The sequence below is a fragment of the Urocampus carinirostris genome, chromosome 2 (assembly GCF_059441175.1).
Source record: "Urocampus carinirostris isolate Australia breed hairy pipefish chromosome 2, RoL_Ucar_1.0, whole genome shotgun sequence".
In the NCBI taxonomy this organism is placed as follows: Eukaryota; Metazoa; Chordata; class Actinopteri; order Syngnathiformes; family Syngnathidae; genus Urocampus; species Urocampus carinirostris.
The window spans coordinates 34416759-34435472 of NC_142350.1; the positions used below are offsets into that span (position 1 = coordinate 34416759).

The 18714-nt window shown below is 38.0% G+C and overlaps 1 protein-coding gene across 1 annotated transcript in view; it reads left to right on the forward strand.

Moving 5' to 3' along the window:
- Positions 1-18714, forward strand: part of osbpl10b (oxysterol binding protein-like 10b) — a 40735-nt gene that overhangs the window by 13278 nt on the left and 8743 nt on the right. Inside the window, exons 4-7 of the mRNA XM_088326271.1 lie at positions 4851-4943; positions 5070-5385; positions 9586-9680; positions 18165-18326. Coding sequence (XP_088182397.1) covers positions 4851-4943; positions 5070-5385; positions 9586-9680; positions 18165-18326 — 666 coding nt within the window. The remainder of the gene's footprint in view (positions 1-4850; positions 4944-5069; positions 5386-9585; positions 9681-18164; positions 18327-18714) is intronic.

The window sequence follows — 18714 nt, forward strand, 5'->3', positions numbered from 1 at the left end:
TTCAAATTATTATATTGGCTAAATTCTAACCTTGTTACATTATGTGGGCAAAGCCCAGCTAATAGAAATAGTGGGACCAAGTCACACATGTGCAAGTCTCAAGTAAGTCTCAAGTCTTCACCTTCAAGTCCCAAGTAAGTCCCAAGTATTTTTTTCTTGGGCAAGTCAAGTCACAAGTCAAGTCCCGAGTCTTAGATTGCCAAGTCCAAGTCAAGTCACAAGTCATAAAAACAGCGACTCGAGTCGACTCGAGTCCAAGTCACTAAGTCTCAAGTCCCCATGTCTGAGAAATACTGAACTAGAAATTCTCAACCATAGTTTGGCTTCTTCGTGCCAAAGAACAACGTTACAGTGGAGTTTGTCACCACCTTGTGGTGTTGATCAACAATTAGAGACATTTTTAGAAGTTTTCAGCATTTATTGTAAGACTAGTTAGTACTACCTCGGCCAAGTAGCAAAAAAAACAAAACGGATATTTAAGTTATTTTTTTTAAGTCAAGTCATGTTTATTTGTATAGAGTCTCAAAGTGCTGCACAGACCACAGATTATTGCAAACCACAGACTATTATGACACCATCCCCTGATCTAAAACCTACATAAGTGCAAATAAGGCACAGATATTGTCACTACTTATTCCAATTTATAATTACAGCATCTTTTATATGTAGAAACTAGGCCTTGGGATTTTAATCAACTTTCCACCAATTCAATAGTTTGACGCAACCTACACAGAAAAAATTAATCATTTTGAGAGGGAAAATGTGACCCAGATCGGGTTTTTTTCTGTCGAAGTAACCATGCTTGCTGTATTTCTTTACCGTGCCTATATCTACAGTTCAATAAATACGATAACTATTTTTGTATTCAATAATCTTCGCAAATGTTTGGTCATATGCAACCATAACATTCATACATTATATTGATTATAGAATATCAAATAATATGAATACATTAGCACTACTTCTACAAAGGTCGGTCTCAAAACAAACTCAAAATTGTGTTTTATTTGGTCACTCAAACAGGGATCCTAAATACAAACTGAGTACAAATACGAGTATTCATTCCGTCAAGAAGTAGGATTTCTATTTTAGAGTAAAGAGCATCAGCTTCTTCCCAAGAGCCGTCACCATTCTCAACTCCAGTTTGCACTAAAAAACTGAACCGGAAATAATCAGCATTTTGCATTGCCATATGACAGCATATTTGCACCTCTTCAGACACTTTATATCTAGCGGACAGTAGCTTAATACTGGTTTTATTGCATACATTTTCTTTCCTTATTTTACTCTATTTTTTTATTGTACATATTTTCTTTTCCTATTTATACATGCACTTGTGGTGGAGCTCAAATTGTGTTGTACTTGTATAATAACAATAAAGGCATTCAATTCAATCAGTGCAAAAAAAGAACTGGCATTGGGATTTTTTAACAATCTACAGATAAGACAATTAGCTCGATTTTTCAGGAAACTATACCACTTTGAACTTTACTCTTGGCATTTTACAGAAAACCACTACTATTGTATCAAGACCCACAAGTTGACACTTTTGGTGTGTTTCATTGTGTTGTCCTCATTTGACACAGTAGTTGAAACAAACAAATAAAAAAAGCATGAGAGCGAGGAGAAATGAGTATGTGTCAATCAAATGTAATTTAAAAAAAGCATGCTGTAAAAAGGCATGTGGTCCACCTATTATACCAAGCCCGTTTTGGCCAAGGTGCCTGAAGTAGTAGTAGGCCACAAAGGTGGGCTGGAAAGAATTAAGACTTTTAGAGGATAAACCCCATGAAATCAGATCAGAATGTTTCAAATAAAAGACTGTCAGCCTCCTTGTAAATCTTCATTTCTGTGCTTTGTTGCAGGACAAATGACTGTGTCATTGCTATGCAATATGGAAGAGATCAATCTGGCCCGAAGGTCGTGATTCTTTGATGTAACCAGCGCCTCATAAGCCATTAAATTAGCGAAATGAGTAAAGTTCCAATTAAATCTGCTGGCGGACTTTGATGCCAATTGTCAATGCAGGCTAAACTGTGTTATTGAGCTTCACAGACTTAGTGAGGGAGTAAAGATGGCAGCTGTCTGAGTTCCAAAGCTTTATCTGCAGGAAGCCAAAGGTTATGTGAAGTCGATCAGGATGTTTTTGCCCATATTTTCCCCTCATCCTGACAAAGAACCGCAAACGCAGACTATTTTGTGTTTTGAAAGATTATATTATTATATATTATTATATTACCCTCTTTAACTCACATGTGTTGGAGTGGATTCGGTCTCAAATAATGATGACCAAGGAGGTCAACCCCATCAGTTTTATTTATTAAAACTAAGAGTTAAAACTTGAATTTATTTTTCTTTAATGTTATTGATAACAACATAGTAAACATCATTTACAAATTGATTTTACATGGCACTCCAGGATAAGCACATGATAAAGAATTCAAATTAGAATTGTCTTTATTCTCATTTATTTCAAACTTGTGAAACATTGATTGCAATGAGACATGACACTCCAGGGTAAAACGGGTAATACAGAGACTTTGAAGAGAAAAAAGATAAAGACTATCAGGATGAATCGTCAGAAAATTACAACATAGTGCTTTTAAAAATTGGCCCAAGTCATAATAATAACAATGCAATGAGAATAGTGCATCCTAACAATAGTGCAATGAAAATAAGTGCAATAACACAATTTCACCAGATGTAATTATTAGTCAGTTGTAGTCATTGGAGTGGTGGTAAGATTTAGGCTTTGACTACTGAAAGACTATCGAAATGAGCCTCAATTGCTAATGTTAATTCTATCTTGGTTGACTGTTCCAACAGCACTCAACAATACTATTGCTCACCTTGAGCTGGTCACCAGTGTTTGGCAGGTTACTTCAAAAAAGTAATTAGTTATAATTACTACTTCTTCCATAAGGTAACTGAGTTAGTAACTGAATTACTGTACAGTATTGGTAACCAGTTACCAAGGACAGTAACCATTTCTGTTACTTTAAGAAGAAGTTGTATGTCAAAGAATGACATTTTCTGAGCAAATATGAAACACCGTGGTGACGTCTTTACTTGAAGAGTCTGGAATTCTGACTATTTCTAGAGAACCGCTTTTGTGTTCGGCTCAGCTTACTTAAAAAAGACGGCTCTTTCGGGACCCACGCGGCTCCCTAGGTATTTCTGCTTTAATTTCTACATTACCAAATTTTGTGTAACATTATGCACAGAATGACTTGAAAAGGGGGGAAATATATAGAAAAACAGTCAAAAATGAAGAAAAAAAGAAACAAAGGAAAAAAAAAGATAGAAGATTAAAAAATAATAAACTTTACATTTTTATATAAACACATTAGCACTGAGAAACACAGAAAATATAAATAAAATGTGTATTAATCTATTAAAAAAAGATAAAATACAAAACTATTTTAACCTTACTTATCATCAACAAATTGACGGTCAACAACACAGAATCTGGACGGATGGGATGAGGTCATGGGATCAAATCTTCCTGTGTGGAGTTTGCATGTTCTCCCCGTCCTTGCTTGGGTTTCCTCCGGGCACTACGGTTTCCTCACACTTTCCCAAAAACATGCATGTCAGGTTAAATGGCCAGTCCAAATTGTCCCTAGGTGTGAATGGGCGAGTGAATTTTCTGTCTCTTTTTGCCCTGCGATTGGTTGGCAACCAGTTCCGGGTGTCCCCTGCCCACTGCCCGAGGACAGCTGAGATGGACTCAAGCACCCAGTGACCTTACTGAGGATAAGCGGTGCAGATAATGGATGGAATGGAACACCTAAAAAGTGCATATTGACTAATCATAAGAGAAAAAAGGCGTTTCGGAGCGAACCAATTGTTGATTGGTGGGAAGGAAGCCGTCTCCCTTTGTACACTTCCACAAGCCAGCTCATAGAGACGTTTTGTTTGCGAAATGAGTTGGGGTGCTCACATTTTTCGTGAATCAGTCCTTATTCTCCTTTTCTTTCGGCTTATTAGTAAATACCATATTTGTAATCGGTATCTAACTTTATGATTATCATTTTTTTGAATGGTGACATGATCCAAAAACGCAACTCTGAAAACCGCGCCACTGAAAACTGTGTCAGGTGTTTGGGGACACGCCACTGTTGGCCTTCTGCAGCTTAAGTAAGGCACCACTTTTGACTGGCAGTCACAGTAACGACCTTGTAACAGGAAAAATAAAATAGTTAGATTTCCCCGTTACTGACAAAATCACGCCGTTACAGCGTTATGTATTACGGCGTTATTTCCAACACGGCTGGTCACACATGGTAAAGTTGAAAATGTATTACAAGAAAGCTACGGTCGCTTTTGTTAGACTGACAACTTGTGACTGCAAAAGCAAGAGGTAATTAGACTGCTGTTTGAAATAATAGCACTGCAATGCAACTAACCAGAATATCACTGGTTTATAGTTAATTTTTTATTGTTACACGCCAAACAAGTTACCAGTAGGTGCAGTCAATTGTCATGTGTTTATGGAAATTGGTGGTGTTGCCACAGTAGCAGACCATTTTTACCATACAAATTAAACCTGGCATTGACCTTTTCTGTACCTGAAAAGAAATCCGCAGCATGTTAGGCTTCCTTGTCTCTGTCATTTTTAGCTTCTGGTTAATGTGGGCGAAAAATTTGGCCCTCTTTTATGTCTGGCAGGATAGATGCAGCAGTATTAGTATTGATCCAATCCAAGTACTTGCTTATTATTATTATATCAATATTTGAATCGATCTGCCCACCTGTCTGAAGAGATGAATCTTTTTCCCGTTTGAGAAACGAAATACGAATCTATGAGTGGCCTTGCAAACCTTGCTGATCTTTGGTTCTGTGTGTAGGAGATGACTGATACAAAAGGGGAACAGAAGAGCCCGGTCAACTCTAATGAATCGCTGCCCCCAAGAACTGGACCATTATCATCTCTGAATGAGGTATAAAAAATATCAAACAACGATAGCAAAGTGCGAGGAATGTTGATTATGGTATTACCGTTAGATGTCCTCTGAAAGAAAGAAATATTAACAATTGCGTTGTATTAATATGATCCTTTTCTCTAGGACTTACTCCTTTTAAAAGCCACCTCTGCAGCTACTTTGAGCTGCTTGGGCGAGTGCTTCACTTTGCTACACCACAACGTTCGGGCCCACAACCAAAACCAGAACCATTCATTAAGTTCAAGTGAGACAGCCTCGGGAGAAAGAGTCAAGTCCTGGAATTGGCGCTGCAGCTCAAGCGTGCATCAGGAGGAACCCGGTAGCCTCAAGTCAAGCGGACCAAGCCCGATTAGCTCTTTTAGAGAGAACCAAAGTCCCAAACATTGCAGCTACAACAGAAGAGAAGAGAAGGACCATCATTATGTCCAAAGTCATGCAGGTGAGCTGAAATCCTTAATTGGACTTCAAATTCAAGTTTAGTAGACACTAAAATAAGGAGAGAAGGCATCAATAAAGAAAAACCGAAGAGGACTGTACAAAAAACCCTTTAGTTCTAAAGTTCCCCAGGCACTTTCTTTTTATTAAATCTCCAAGGTTACAACATGCAGATCAACCCTAAAGGTTGTGGAGATCAAAGAACAGCAACATGATTGGCCAAGAGTGACAACGATTTAAACAGTGCATAATAGTCAAAACAAAAAACAACCATGGTATCTTAAAGCCCCAATGTGTAATGTTTGACCACTAGATGGCACTGTGTCATCTGGTGCGAGCGAGGGCCAGTGCCACAGACCACAGCGTAGCAGCAGGATACCGGACAAACATGGCGGCGACATAAGTGGGGATTCCACTGTGGAAATGAAATACAATTTCTTGACCTATGAATTTTTTATGAAAAATAAAATTGGTATAATAGTTCATGTATTTTTTCCCAGTATCTAAATATACGTTGTTGTTTTTTTACTGGATTGATGCATTTTTGTACCACTAGGAAGCACTAAAAATTACACACTGTGCCTTTAAGCATTTTTCTCATAACCAAAACCTATTACAAGCAATGTTCCCTCTAAACTGTGCGCGTGCGCAATCGCGCACTGCCTGCTCATTCTCAGCGCACAAGAAAATCTAGCCAGCGCACAAAAATCAGGGCTCAAAATTGCTAATTAGGAAGCGAATTAAGTCAAAGTTACAGTGAATGAAGGTAAAAATACACGGGTTCCCTGACACTGTTTTCTAAATGCGGTATTTTGAAATCAATGTCGAACGAAGTTGAAAAGTAAAGTCAGTAAAGTTTTTCGAGAACCGGCTTCTTCGGCTCGGCTTACCAAAGAGAACCGACTCTTTCGGGTCCCAAACGGCTCTTCAGGTTGTTTTTGCTTCTTTAATCCCTACACGAGCAAATATTATGTAAAATTGTGCACAAAATGACTTAAAGGAAGGGGGGTAAATAGAACAAAAAAGAAAAAAAATACCAAAATGAAAAAGTAGTGAAAAGCTGAGAACAAAGAAACAAAAGGAAGAGAAAAAAAAGAAGGAAAAATTAAGAAAAAAAGCCAGAGGAAAAGAAAAGAAAGAAACAAAGGAAAAAAGTAAATAGAGAACAAAAATAAAAAAATAACAGCTAGGAAAAAAATAAACACAATAAGATTTTTTTTAAGGAATTTAAAAAAATAGGAAAAAAAAACTGGGAAAAAGAAGAAAAAGTTTGTGTTGCATTCAAATAATTTCCAATTATACCAAGTCAATCTTGTTGCCAACATTGTACTTCCACAAAATTTTTTTGATTAAATACAGTTCTGTATCTTGCAACCGACTAAATAAACCCCTAAAAATGTTAGTATTATGTGTCAAAAGAAAAAAAAAATTGAAAATCTTGTGAATGAATTGTTGTAAAAACAAATGATGTTTGTAGGCCGTAAAACCTTTGCAATAATATATTAGTCAATTCATTCAAAAGTGAATTTTTTTTTTTGCATTGCTGGAAACTCAGCAAAATGTAACTTGATGTCAAGTTTTGGACATGTTTGATAATGATTTAGTTGCCACACTTGGGATTGCCGTTGCTCACTGTTGTTTCAAGCGTTGCTCACCGACTTTGTGTGAACGCTCAGACCCGTGGAAAATTAGAGGGAACATTGATTACAAGCATTTTGTTCTTATTTGATATCCAAATACATACATAATATAGAAACATTAATAAAGCAATCTTCATTGCAAGTGTAAAACTAAATATAACTTAAAAATTTTAAAATATTATATGCTGAGACGTCGCTGAAACTGCTGCTCTTAAATGCTGGGGTCCAGATCAACTTTTAAGAGCCAGATGATGAAGGTGCTGTATCTGAGTCAAATCAGGAGATTTTCCCTGCCATGGAAACCTTTACTATCTGTTTCCTGTGGGGGAGAAAACCCAAATCCAAAAACCAGCCTGGAGAGGGATGGTGCCGTCGGCCTGTATTGCCCAAGACACACCATAGGAAGTGGTTAGTTACCCTACCATCCAGGCGATTACAGGAGCTGTATGTGCACATAGTCTGGGATGCTGGATCCACATTTCCTTTAAAATCAATCAAAAGACTAACTTTTAGAAAAGGTTTGAAAATTCTACTGACCCACAGAGGATTAATATAATGTTTGTTGTATTTGGATGTTTGTTGTTGTTCCTATAGTTTTGCTACAAGATGCTGACCCTTGAGTTGTCAATTTTCATTCCTTGGAGACTGTGAACTGCTAATAAGCCCAACACCCAAGATTCTATAAATAATAAACTGTAACACGGTATGTGTTAAAACTGCTATCGATTCATGTCACATCATGTCACGTGATGTCTAAAATTACTGATACATGCGGCTCCATCACCATCTTTACTTTGCTCTAATAGAATAAATAAACAATTTGTGTTTATTTTAAAAATGCAAAATGTTTAAAAATAAAATTAAAAATCAAAATGCATAAAATGATACAACTGTAAATAAAAATAGATAACAATACTAGGTGCAGATACAGCACCACTGAGGAATGTGTCATAACAATATTTACAGCAAATTTAAAAATATATATATTTTTTAAAGGAAGCCCTGGGAAAATGCATTAAAGGACTTGTAACTTTCTGTTCTTCTTCATTTTAATTCATTGATCATAAAATGGCCTCAACTGGTATAGACCAACTAGAACAAACTCGTGGCCAGGGTGCCAATCGTGGCCCGCTGGTTGATAGTTTGAGGCCCCAGCCTTATGTTGAAAGTCTAAAGGGGCAGTGTGTATTATTGGGAGCAATATAATTCGTTAAAAAACAAAAAACAAATGCTGATTTCATAGAATAAGCAAAAATGCATAAGCTATGAAAAAACGTCCATGTTTTAAAATACTCAGGTAGAGAAATTTGCATTTATTTTACAGAACTTTGTCACTTTGATTTAGCTGACAATATTGGCCATCTTGCTGCTCCAGGTACCGCCAAAAACAAACAAAAACACTTTTTTTTTCCTTTTTTGCCTTGGTTTTTCTTCTTTTTTTCCTCACTCTTTTACTTTTTTCTTTTATCCTTTCTTTGTCATTTATCTTATTTATTCCATCTTTTTCCTTTCTTTTTTTCTCCTTTTTCTTCCTTTTCCTTTTAGTCCATATTTTTTCTTTTTTGTCTTTTTTATTTCCTTTTTCCCTTTTCTTTTTTCCTTTTTTCTGTCTTTGTAAAAGGCTGGGCAAAAAAAGAAATATATTGTGGTTTGGCTCACTTTAAATATCTGTAATTGGTCTTTTTTTAGCACTCGTTTTCGGTTGCACGGCACAATAAATCGACATATAGTGGTCAAATAATACTCACTGTCCCTTTGATGAAAGTGTAGCCAATGCAAGTTATGCATTCATTTATTATGATTCATTTATTTTTAGATTCATTTGAGATATTTTTTCATTTTTTTATTTTATTGTGTGTAGCATTGTTTTAAAAGCCCATTAAGAACGGGATTTTTTTTTAAAATCAAAAGTTTTCTTGTGGAAAACCCAATTCGTTCCAACTTCGGCCAGACCCAAGATCCGGCAGCCCTCAAATGGATTGAGTTCGACACCCCTAACCCTAGAAAGCACAAAGACCTTGCAATACTAGAGACCAATGCACAATCCCTTTTTTATATTCTTTATTGTAATCATAATTATGATTGCTGTACAAGTACTGTAACTTGTATATTCCTCTCATTTTAAAGCATTTCAGATTAAATACGATACTCCAGTTTCTTAAGGGTGTGTAGTTGTGCACAAGTTTGATATATCTGCAGTTCTTTTTTTTTTAGGTCAGGGGTGGCAGAACAGAATGACGAGTCATACACGTCACCTTTACTTTACTAAAAATGAGGTAAAGCGTTTGTCTTGGGATCAAGAGGTCACGGGTTTGATTCCCGGCTCCTCCATGTTATTTGTCGAAGTGTCCTTGGGCAAGACACTGAATCCCTAATCCCCCCGATAGCAGGTAGTTGCCTTGCATGGCTGATGCTGCTATTGGTTAGTTAGTGTGTAAAAGGGAAAAGTGTGAAGTACATTGTAAAGTGCTTTGGGAGGTCTTCATTGACTTGAAAAGCGCTATATAAATGCAGACCATTTCCATTTACATTTAAAAGTTCATTCAAATCGTTATATTTTTCAGACAGTTTGACTGAACGGATGGTATCCCCTCAAAAGCAGACGACGAATGATGCATCGAAATCGGTCCCATTCAACAACCATTCCCACTGTTTTGAGGTATTGCACCTTTTCTTCAATTTTACATGGTCACAGCAAAAACCAACACTATTTGGGGAGATGATAATATTTAAGAATCAATGAATCAATTAACATTTATTTGTATAGCACTTTTCAGGCAAGAACTCAAAATTGTATAAAAACATTACAAGAAGAAGATAAAACCCTCTCCCCTTCTCCCCACCCAATAACCCAAAACACAAAATAAAACCCAAAATAAATAGAAAATAGATAAGATGTATGACAAAGCACAGACTACTAACCATGAGAATAAAACGAATCAAATTCGATTGTGGACTGCATGCCAAGATGGCTGCAAAGTAACCAACATACAAATAGGACTTTGACATCCACTTGTTTATGTTTTTGTTGTTGTTGTTGATTTACATTAAAAATGCCCTTGTGCACATTTATATGTTTTATTTTCAAACACAGTACAAGACATAAGTTTGACATTTCTTATCAATTCATGAATGTACCTCTTAGTGGAAGACATGAGAGTTCTAACCAGGACCCCTAAGACGATCTCATAACAGTGATTCTTTGTTTGCAGCATTTAGATTTCATGTTTTTTATTATGTCATTACAACATTAATATGTTTAACACTAAGCAATACTTCGTGGTCAAGTTTAGAGTGAGATACAATTATAACTAATGCTTGTTTTCTTAAACAGTGTCTCTGAATGTTTTCCACCCTGCCTTTTCCTAACAAACACTTCACCTACAAAAGTTAAACACATACATCTATACCGTATGAAGTTAGCAGTATTATTATCTCATCTCATCTCATTAGCTGTACCGCTTATCCTTATTAGGGTCGCGGGGGGGCTGGAGCCCATCCCAGCCATCTCCGGGCAGTGGGCAGGGGACACCCTGAACTGGTTGCCAGCCAATCGCAGGGCACACAGGGACAGACAACTCACTCGCTCAGTCACACTTAGGGACAATTTGGACCGGCCAATTCACCTAAAATGCATGTCTTTCGAATGTGGGAGGAAACCGGAGTGCCCGGAGGAAACCCACGCAAGCACGGGGAGAACATACAAACTCCGCAGAGTATGGCCAGTAGCTGGATTTGAACCCACGCAGGAGGTTCCCACGACCTCAGAACTGTGCCGCACACGCGCTAACTACTGCGCCGCCGTGCTGCCCAGTATTATTATTATTATATTAATAATATTGATTATTATTATTATTGTTATCATTATTATCTCACCAAGACCTCCCCCCATTTAGGTCCCACGTCCACCCTGTTAGGTTCCACCCTGTTAGGTCTATGAACCTAACAGGGTGGAATATTTTCAGCTTATCTAGCTGTAGCTCTTTAGCAGATCAACTTTTAGCTAGCTTACGTCTACGTTTTAAAAAATTGTACTCAATTAACACTTTCCATTTTATGCCATATGAGGGCAGAACTTTAAGAGTGTCTTATAGATAGATAGATAGATAGATAGATAGATAGATAGATACCGTATTTTCCGCACTATATGGCGCACCATGTTATAAGGCGCACCTTCAATGAATGATATATTTTAAAACTTATGCCATACATAAGACGCACCCCATTATAAGGCGCTATAAGGGCATGCTGGTTTAAGATCAGGTAATTGTGCAATTTTGTAATTGTAATCCTGTGCAGTCCTTCGAGACATTTTTGGGATTAAGGGCTATTTACGGTAAATAAATGTGACGACTTGACTACAGTAGAGAATGTAGTTACGTTATGCAACCTCTAGATGTTGCCACGCTCAAGGGAATGTCAACAAAACATTCAAAAAGGTCAAACTTTATTAACAAACAAGCTTTCCACAACTCCATTCACTCCCAAAATAAATAAACAGCCGTTTTATTATTTTCTCTGAGGTAAAGCATTTTCGTGACACATCTTTAACATCTTTGAACAACATCGACATATCATTTTATTTTTTGTCCATTTAGTCAACACGCAAAGAAAAAAACGTCTGATACTGTTATTTTAAATGAAACGTTAGTGCAATCGCAATAAAGTGACACTCGTAATGTGCAAAAACAACGAGTGCAAAACGATAACAATAAAGCAATAACATAATAACTGTAAAATGTAAAACGTAAACACACAAAAGAAAAACAAAGATCACTCTATAAGCTCCTCATCGACGAATCCCTCGAATTCTTCTTCTGCTGTGTTCGAATTGACCATATCTCAGTGAATGGGCCATCCAACACGTCCGGTGTTTTTGTGCCAGCGCTGTTGCCTTCATACGTATAGTTATCGTACTGACACTTCTGCTTGCCGCTCTTTGTTGAACAACCCACTGTTCAAGTGTCTCCTCTAACTCTGGCCATCTTGCTTTATTGCCACGGAAACTTTGTTGAGTTTTCCTTACTTGGCGGAGCTTATCTTCATCCTTTCTCCACTTCCGTACCATCGATTCATTTAAGTTTAACTCTCTCGCTGCCGCTCTATTGCCGTGTTGTGCTGCGTGACTGATCGCTTTGAGTTTAAACTCGGCGTTGTACGCGTGACGTGTCTCTTAACAGGAGCCATTTTCTTATACAAATGCACGTATGAAAGAGAATCTCTCTCTCTCTCTCTCTCTCTCTCTCTCGCTCTCTCTCTCTCTCAAACGTGACATTCTGAATAATTCTGCGTTTGTTTAAGGTAAATTGTGCTTTACATCTTCACCAGTCATAACCCTGGATTCAGACAAATACTGTATTTGTTGAATATGAATTAAGCAGTTTAATGGGGTAGCCATTTTGCCACTTAGTAAACAAATACAACACGAGCCCCGGCAACTACCAATCGTTTAATATTTCCCAGTATGCACAGCGCGAAAAATGGAGTCGGCGGCTGTTTCTCGTAGTTGCGAGACCTTGCGAATTTAATATTGAGCCATATATAAGGCGCACTGTGTTATAAGGCGCATGGTCAGCTTTTGAAAAAAAATAAGACTTTTAGGTGCGCCTTATAGTGCGGAAAATACGGTAGATAACTTTATTCATCCCCGCAGGGAAATTCACACTTCCAGCAGTAACCCTGCACTGAAGAACAAAACAATAATAAAGCAAAAAGAATACAATACATAAATACCCAATGTGACGTGTTAACCATAACACATTAAAAATAAAACAAAAATGAAGGCGAATAAAAGTTGAAGCTTAGCTCTTTTGATACAGTTAAACTCACCCTAAAATCAAATGATGTCACTTCCTATAAATGGCTTTTATGGAATTGTCTTCTTGGAGGGAAAATTGAGAACATTCTAACAGGGTGGAAAATTAGCAATCAGTATTATTGACCTGTATGCTGGTATTACAAGCAAATATTTAATCAAACGAAAAGATCCACTGGCCACCGATAGAACACATCTCTCCTGCTGGTGAAAATGTCAACAACTTCATGTGGAAGTGTTGCTTTGAACAATATGTCACCGGGTGAAGCGCTTTGTCCGTTCTGTAGCACAAAATGATGGACAGATCATTTCACACTCTCCAAACCTTCAGGACGGATTAACTGGATGTTCCTCGTGCGGGGAAGTAAAGAGCAAATTCTATGTGGGCAAAAGAAACAACAAGCCGTTTTAGTTGCAGCAACTTCGGAGATATCAGTTAGCTGTGTTTTTTTTTTTTTAAACTTTAAATTCTGACGAAATGCTCGCATACTAATATTAAGTGCGATTATAGGGTTTGAAGTGCAGATCGTTTGACACGGCTACAATAAAGGTAATGTTCTAAGTCAAAGAAAGAAAGGTCAAGGTTAAAACTTGAGATTGTATTAGAATGAAGAAAAGAACAAACTATGAATCGGAGATCTAGGTTTTTGGTAGCTCTTCCATTGGAGGCGCGTGCTTTCAAAATCGGATCAGGAAGGAATCACGCTCATCCTATGGCTAGAGACAAATTTATTGGAAAGCACAGGCATGGAACAATACATCTGATTGGCTTAAGCGAGGTCACATGAATACAAGGAAATAACCTGATTGGTTTAGACAGAAAACACTTCTTTAAATGAAGTGAATGATGCTGGTCGCTAGATGGTGTGTGAGCATAATAAATGAGCAGTAAGGAAAAGAAAAGAAAGGAATGTAGGGAGAAAAACTCTTGAGCAAGCTTCCCGGCACTTCCCAGCACCAAAGCAAAGGCCATCTTGATTAATAGTTGGTGGGCTCCAAGAGGATACAATTATATGCGCTTCCCTGGACTTCCCAGCACCAAAACAAAGGCCATCTTGATTTATAGTTAACAGGCCCCAAGAAGATACAATTGTTGCGAGAATACAAAAAGCATCTGGATATAATCTTCGGCTTTGTTAAGCCACTTTTGAGGATAAAATCATACAAACGCACATTCAAACTATATTTTCCCTTACAAGAACCATATCAATCTTTTATACTCAGGTGATCATAATCCACAAACACACAAACTTGCAAAGTGCTGCTTTACAAATGCTACAATGCAATTTTTTTAATCACCCACAACAACGAACACATCAAAAGCTTCAAAATACACCTGCTTTTATCGAACTTAAGGGGCATTTTGCCACTCACTGTCAACTGAAAATATTACAGCAGTTGTGAAGGGCTCAGGTATTGAACAATCAGAGTTTACAGTTGGTCACTACCTGATGCATGTACAGCTTTTTTAGTCTTTTTACCCGACATTGGGTCATATGCTACAATTGGGGCCAGGACCTCCCAAAAGACTGCTTAGAACTCTCTTCTGATAGAACATTCTGATATACCGGTAGATAGGTTTCATCTGATGCCCCAACAGCCCGGGGATTGGTTTGCCATCTTGTCAAGCAAAATCAAACAAAGCCTATTTGAACAAAGACGACTCTTGACGTCTTCTATTAAGGTTTATGCGTAGTTTGCTAATTTTGGGCACATAAAATTCAAACTAGGCAAGTGAAACTAAGCAGCTAATGAAGGAAACATGAAAGCTGCGGTTTGTCGAGAATACACTGAAATTAATATACCCCTGATCAAACAAAGCGATGCTACAAAGTTGGCCTTGATCGTTTTGTGACAGGTAGTATGATTTTGGTTTTGAACACACCACAGAAAATGGTGCCCCTACAACACTAGTGGTGAAGGGATCCAACCAAACAGCCAACCAACCAACCAACCAACCAACCAACCACCCATACTTGGCTACGTCATACATTGTTTCTGGGAGATGCATGAGCTATGTTTACATGCTAATACTTGCATTTCGTGTTACGTCCAGTTTGTTCGTCTATGCCACATATTTCCAAGTCAAAGAATTTCTACGGCCCTTTAGATGATCTTGATTCATTATTGTATCATACACCAAGAATGTGTGTATATTTTTCACCCTCTTTGAAGAAAGTGTTTTGTTTTTTTTGTAAATAGATGTTTGCACTTTTAAAAAAATATATTTTAGTTGATTGAATGTTAGAAAGATGCTATTATTATTATTTTCTTTGAAGAAACCTTGAGACGGAGCCACACAAGTGGCAATCCCTCTTTCAAGATGACCAGGCTGCAAAAGATGTTGCATTGGGTAACAATACACAAAACATAGTCAACATCAATAAAACACATAGGTAATATGTAAAATTCTCCAAAAAGTCCAAGACAGCATCGATGCAGCTTCCCATCTCAGCCAACTGGACGATGCAGATGATGACATGCTACAGGTCCAGGTGCTGGTCTGCTGACTCATCCTGATTCATTCCTTTCCCTCATTTAACCACAAACCAGTCAGCGGGAAAGGACAGGGAAAGAAAAGTGGGAGGTCGGAATCAATCAGAAGCTATAGAATAGAAGTCCTAAGTGTAAATTTAAAAACTTCCACTGAGGATGCAGAACTTATCTCAGGAAGCAGAGAATTTCGAAGCACCGGAGCCTGGATAGAGAACGCTCGTGAGCCTGCAAATTTCTTTTTGGCTCTTGGGGTCACAAGTAGACCAGCATTTTCCAAGCAGAGGCTCTGTGCAGGAACATTGGGGGAAATAAAACCAGAGTGATAAGAGGGGGCAAGTCCACGCAAATGTTTTTATGTTAGTAAGAGAACCTTAAAGTCACATTAGAAGCGGACTGGGAGCAGTGCAAGTTAGCTAATATTGGAGTTATATGGTCAACTTTCTTGTCTTAGTCCAAAGTCTCTATGCCACATTTTAGAACGTTTTTACAAAAGACGTCTTTTGATTCCAGACATCGGGAGACCAGAGTGCAAAACATTACAGTCATACAGCTGAGAAGTAATAAACAAATAAATTGAAATCTCAGCATCTCATTTCGACAGCATCAGGGAAATCTTCTAAGGTAGGAGAAAGCTATTCGAGTTATATTGAAAAGACGGATTACAATCAAGATAGCAACTAGATTCTCGACTGAGTCACTTTGGGTGATAATCTATTTGTCAAGGTTCAGAGCATTGTTTGAGAATAAGTCACGACAATAAGCTGGGCCAACAATCAACATCTACTTTTTTTCTTGATTAAGGCGCTAAAAAAGAACTGGCATCCATCTTTCTATCTTAGTAAGTCAAGCCTCCATATTTCCACAATTTGGGGTTTTTAAGGGTTATTTATCTATCTTCGTTATTCATTATTCATTATCCGTTATCGGTCAGTTCATAATACGCTACAAAGCCTAGGAGCCGGGACACTTACTCTCAGCCAAAAGGCCAATTTAGCGGAGCAATTGTGTATTAAATTGCTAAAATTGCAGCGGCACACTAGCATAATCCAATAATTTATTGTTTGCACGTATTGTTTACACAAATGGTTTTTATTCTACATAACCTGTCTTACTGTGAGTAAATACGTGTTGCGTTGTGTTTTTAAGGTTTATTTTTGCTCAAAAGGGGGATTTGCAATCATTAATAAGGGAAACAATTGGCTGAGGTTGACAGGTACCACCAACCATCATAATTAGTTCTCTTTGTCACCCATTTTACTCTTGTGTCCAAAAAGAGAACATAAATATCTTGGCATGTAAAGTTATCAGAAGGTGTTGGACTGATGGTCCTGCTCTGCTTCTGAAGACACAGTACGATGATATTTCCTTTCAAAGTGTTGAAAGCAAATGAGTGAAAGCAGTCCAGAATAGGCCAAACGCCCAAGGGAATTGAAAGAGTGAGAGTGTGTGGGGCTATTAAAGTAGGGCGAGTTGTGATGTACATGGGGAGTGCATACGTGGGCGGGGCTTATGTGTAAAGCTGGATTGGGTGGCAAAATAGAAGCAAACATTAACATCAATCTTCTTAATCTGCCTCTTAAATATACTCGAAGGAGGCAGACGTTCTCTCTTTCTTTCTCCATCTCTGTCTTTCTCTTTGTTTTTTTTATCAACTGGATTCACCCCTACCCCTCTTGTGGTCTCTGTCATTCTCACCTCTTACTCTGCCTCACTTTTTCCTGTGAGCTGGACATGAAATCTAACAGGACTCCTATGCCTGCCGTGGTTGAATGCAAGCTTAGAAAAGTGAGTGGCTCTGTGTGTGTCAGCATGTGTGATATATTTGTAGTGATGCATCACATATTGTTACGATAGTGCAGCAGTTAATGTTTAATTATTTACTTAATGTGGGTGGTTGTAAAACAGAGCTTGTGTTTAGTATTTTTGCCCAACCGTGTACTGTATTTTCTACACTATATGGTGCACCCAAAAAACAAAAAAAAAGCCAGAAATTTGCTTATGCGCCTTGTAATCCGTTGTGCCTTATATTCAGAAACATTTGGAAATGTGTTACCATAATTGTGCAATTATTGATCAGTCGATATATTCTATTGCGTATCATGGTTGCATAGCAATGGTGACAATGACGATCGAATCGGCTTGCAACGGTAAAGGCACCGAATCCTAACCACCGGGACGACAATGGTGGGTTGTTTACAATTGCATCACATTGTATTCAACGGGAATCGATCCTGGATCGGGACGGTAGAGCGCTGTATCCTATCCACTAGGCCACCAGGGATACAGACAATACCTGAAAAGGCTTTAAGTCTAATCTCATGTTCACACTATTCTTAGTCACTGTATCAGATATGTTAGAGTAGAGAGAATGTTGTTTCACTTTTTCTCAGCTCTAAACTAAGCATTGTAAGTGACAAACATTTTTAATACATGCGGTCGTGCGTTTATTTATATCTTTCAGGACAACTGAATTACTTCCCACGATGTGGTTCTCTTCATTCAGTTTCAAACGGTTGAATTACTTCCCACAATGCCTTTCTTTTTCTTCAGTTCAGAATCTTACGCATTTTGTACAGACCTGACGAGTTGGCTGTACCATGAACCTGTTTAATGTATGACAATATTCTTATAGGGCAGAAAATACAGTTAATACAATTCTTAATTCCTTGAAGGACTATAAATGGTGTTCAGAGAACACAAGCAAGAGTTCAAACAGTGTTATTGACCCTCCCCCCTGAATATATTTAATAGATTTCACGTGCCAAACCAGTCTGTATTGGTGCTTTCTTCCATACAATATAAATAAAAGCATTTCCTTGTCTTGTCCATCAGCGGGGAGAGCCAAGGAGCAGAAGCCTAGAGGACGTGGATCTTAGCGACGAGCTCACAGACACTGAAGATAACGATGAGGAGGACCTGGGGGTTCTTGATGAGCAGCGAAGTATTATCCACCATTTACTGTCACAGCTCAAACTTGGAATGGACCTCACTAAGGTTAGCTCGTTGTGGCCTCTCGTTTAAGATGCTAACTTCCCTATTGAGGACCCTGGGAATAGAGATAAAGCTTATTTTGTTTGGGAGGCATGCAGTCTAAATGTAAACCTTAATACTAACTAATAGTGTACACCCGGGGGACTTTTTTGACTCAAAGAGCCATAAAAACAAAATGATTTTTTTGGGGGGCGGGGAGAAAGAGCCACACCTGTTCTTCAGACAAAAGCTAATTTTTCAGCACAATTAATTTAACTGCGTGACAATTGATGATTTGATAAAATCTATGAAATGATAATAGTGCTAGAGCCTAGGTCCCATATAAATACACCCCTTAAAATGTGTCTCCCTCCTGTTACTGTTAGTGTTAAGACTCATTTTGACCGCCATT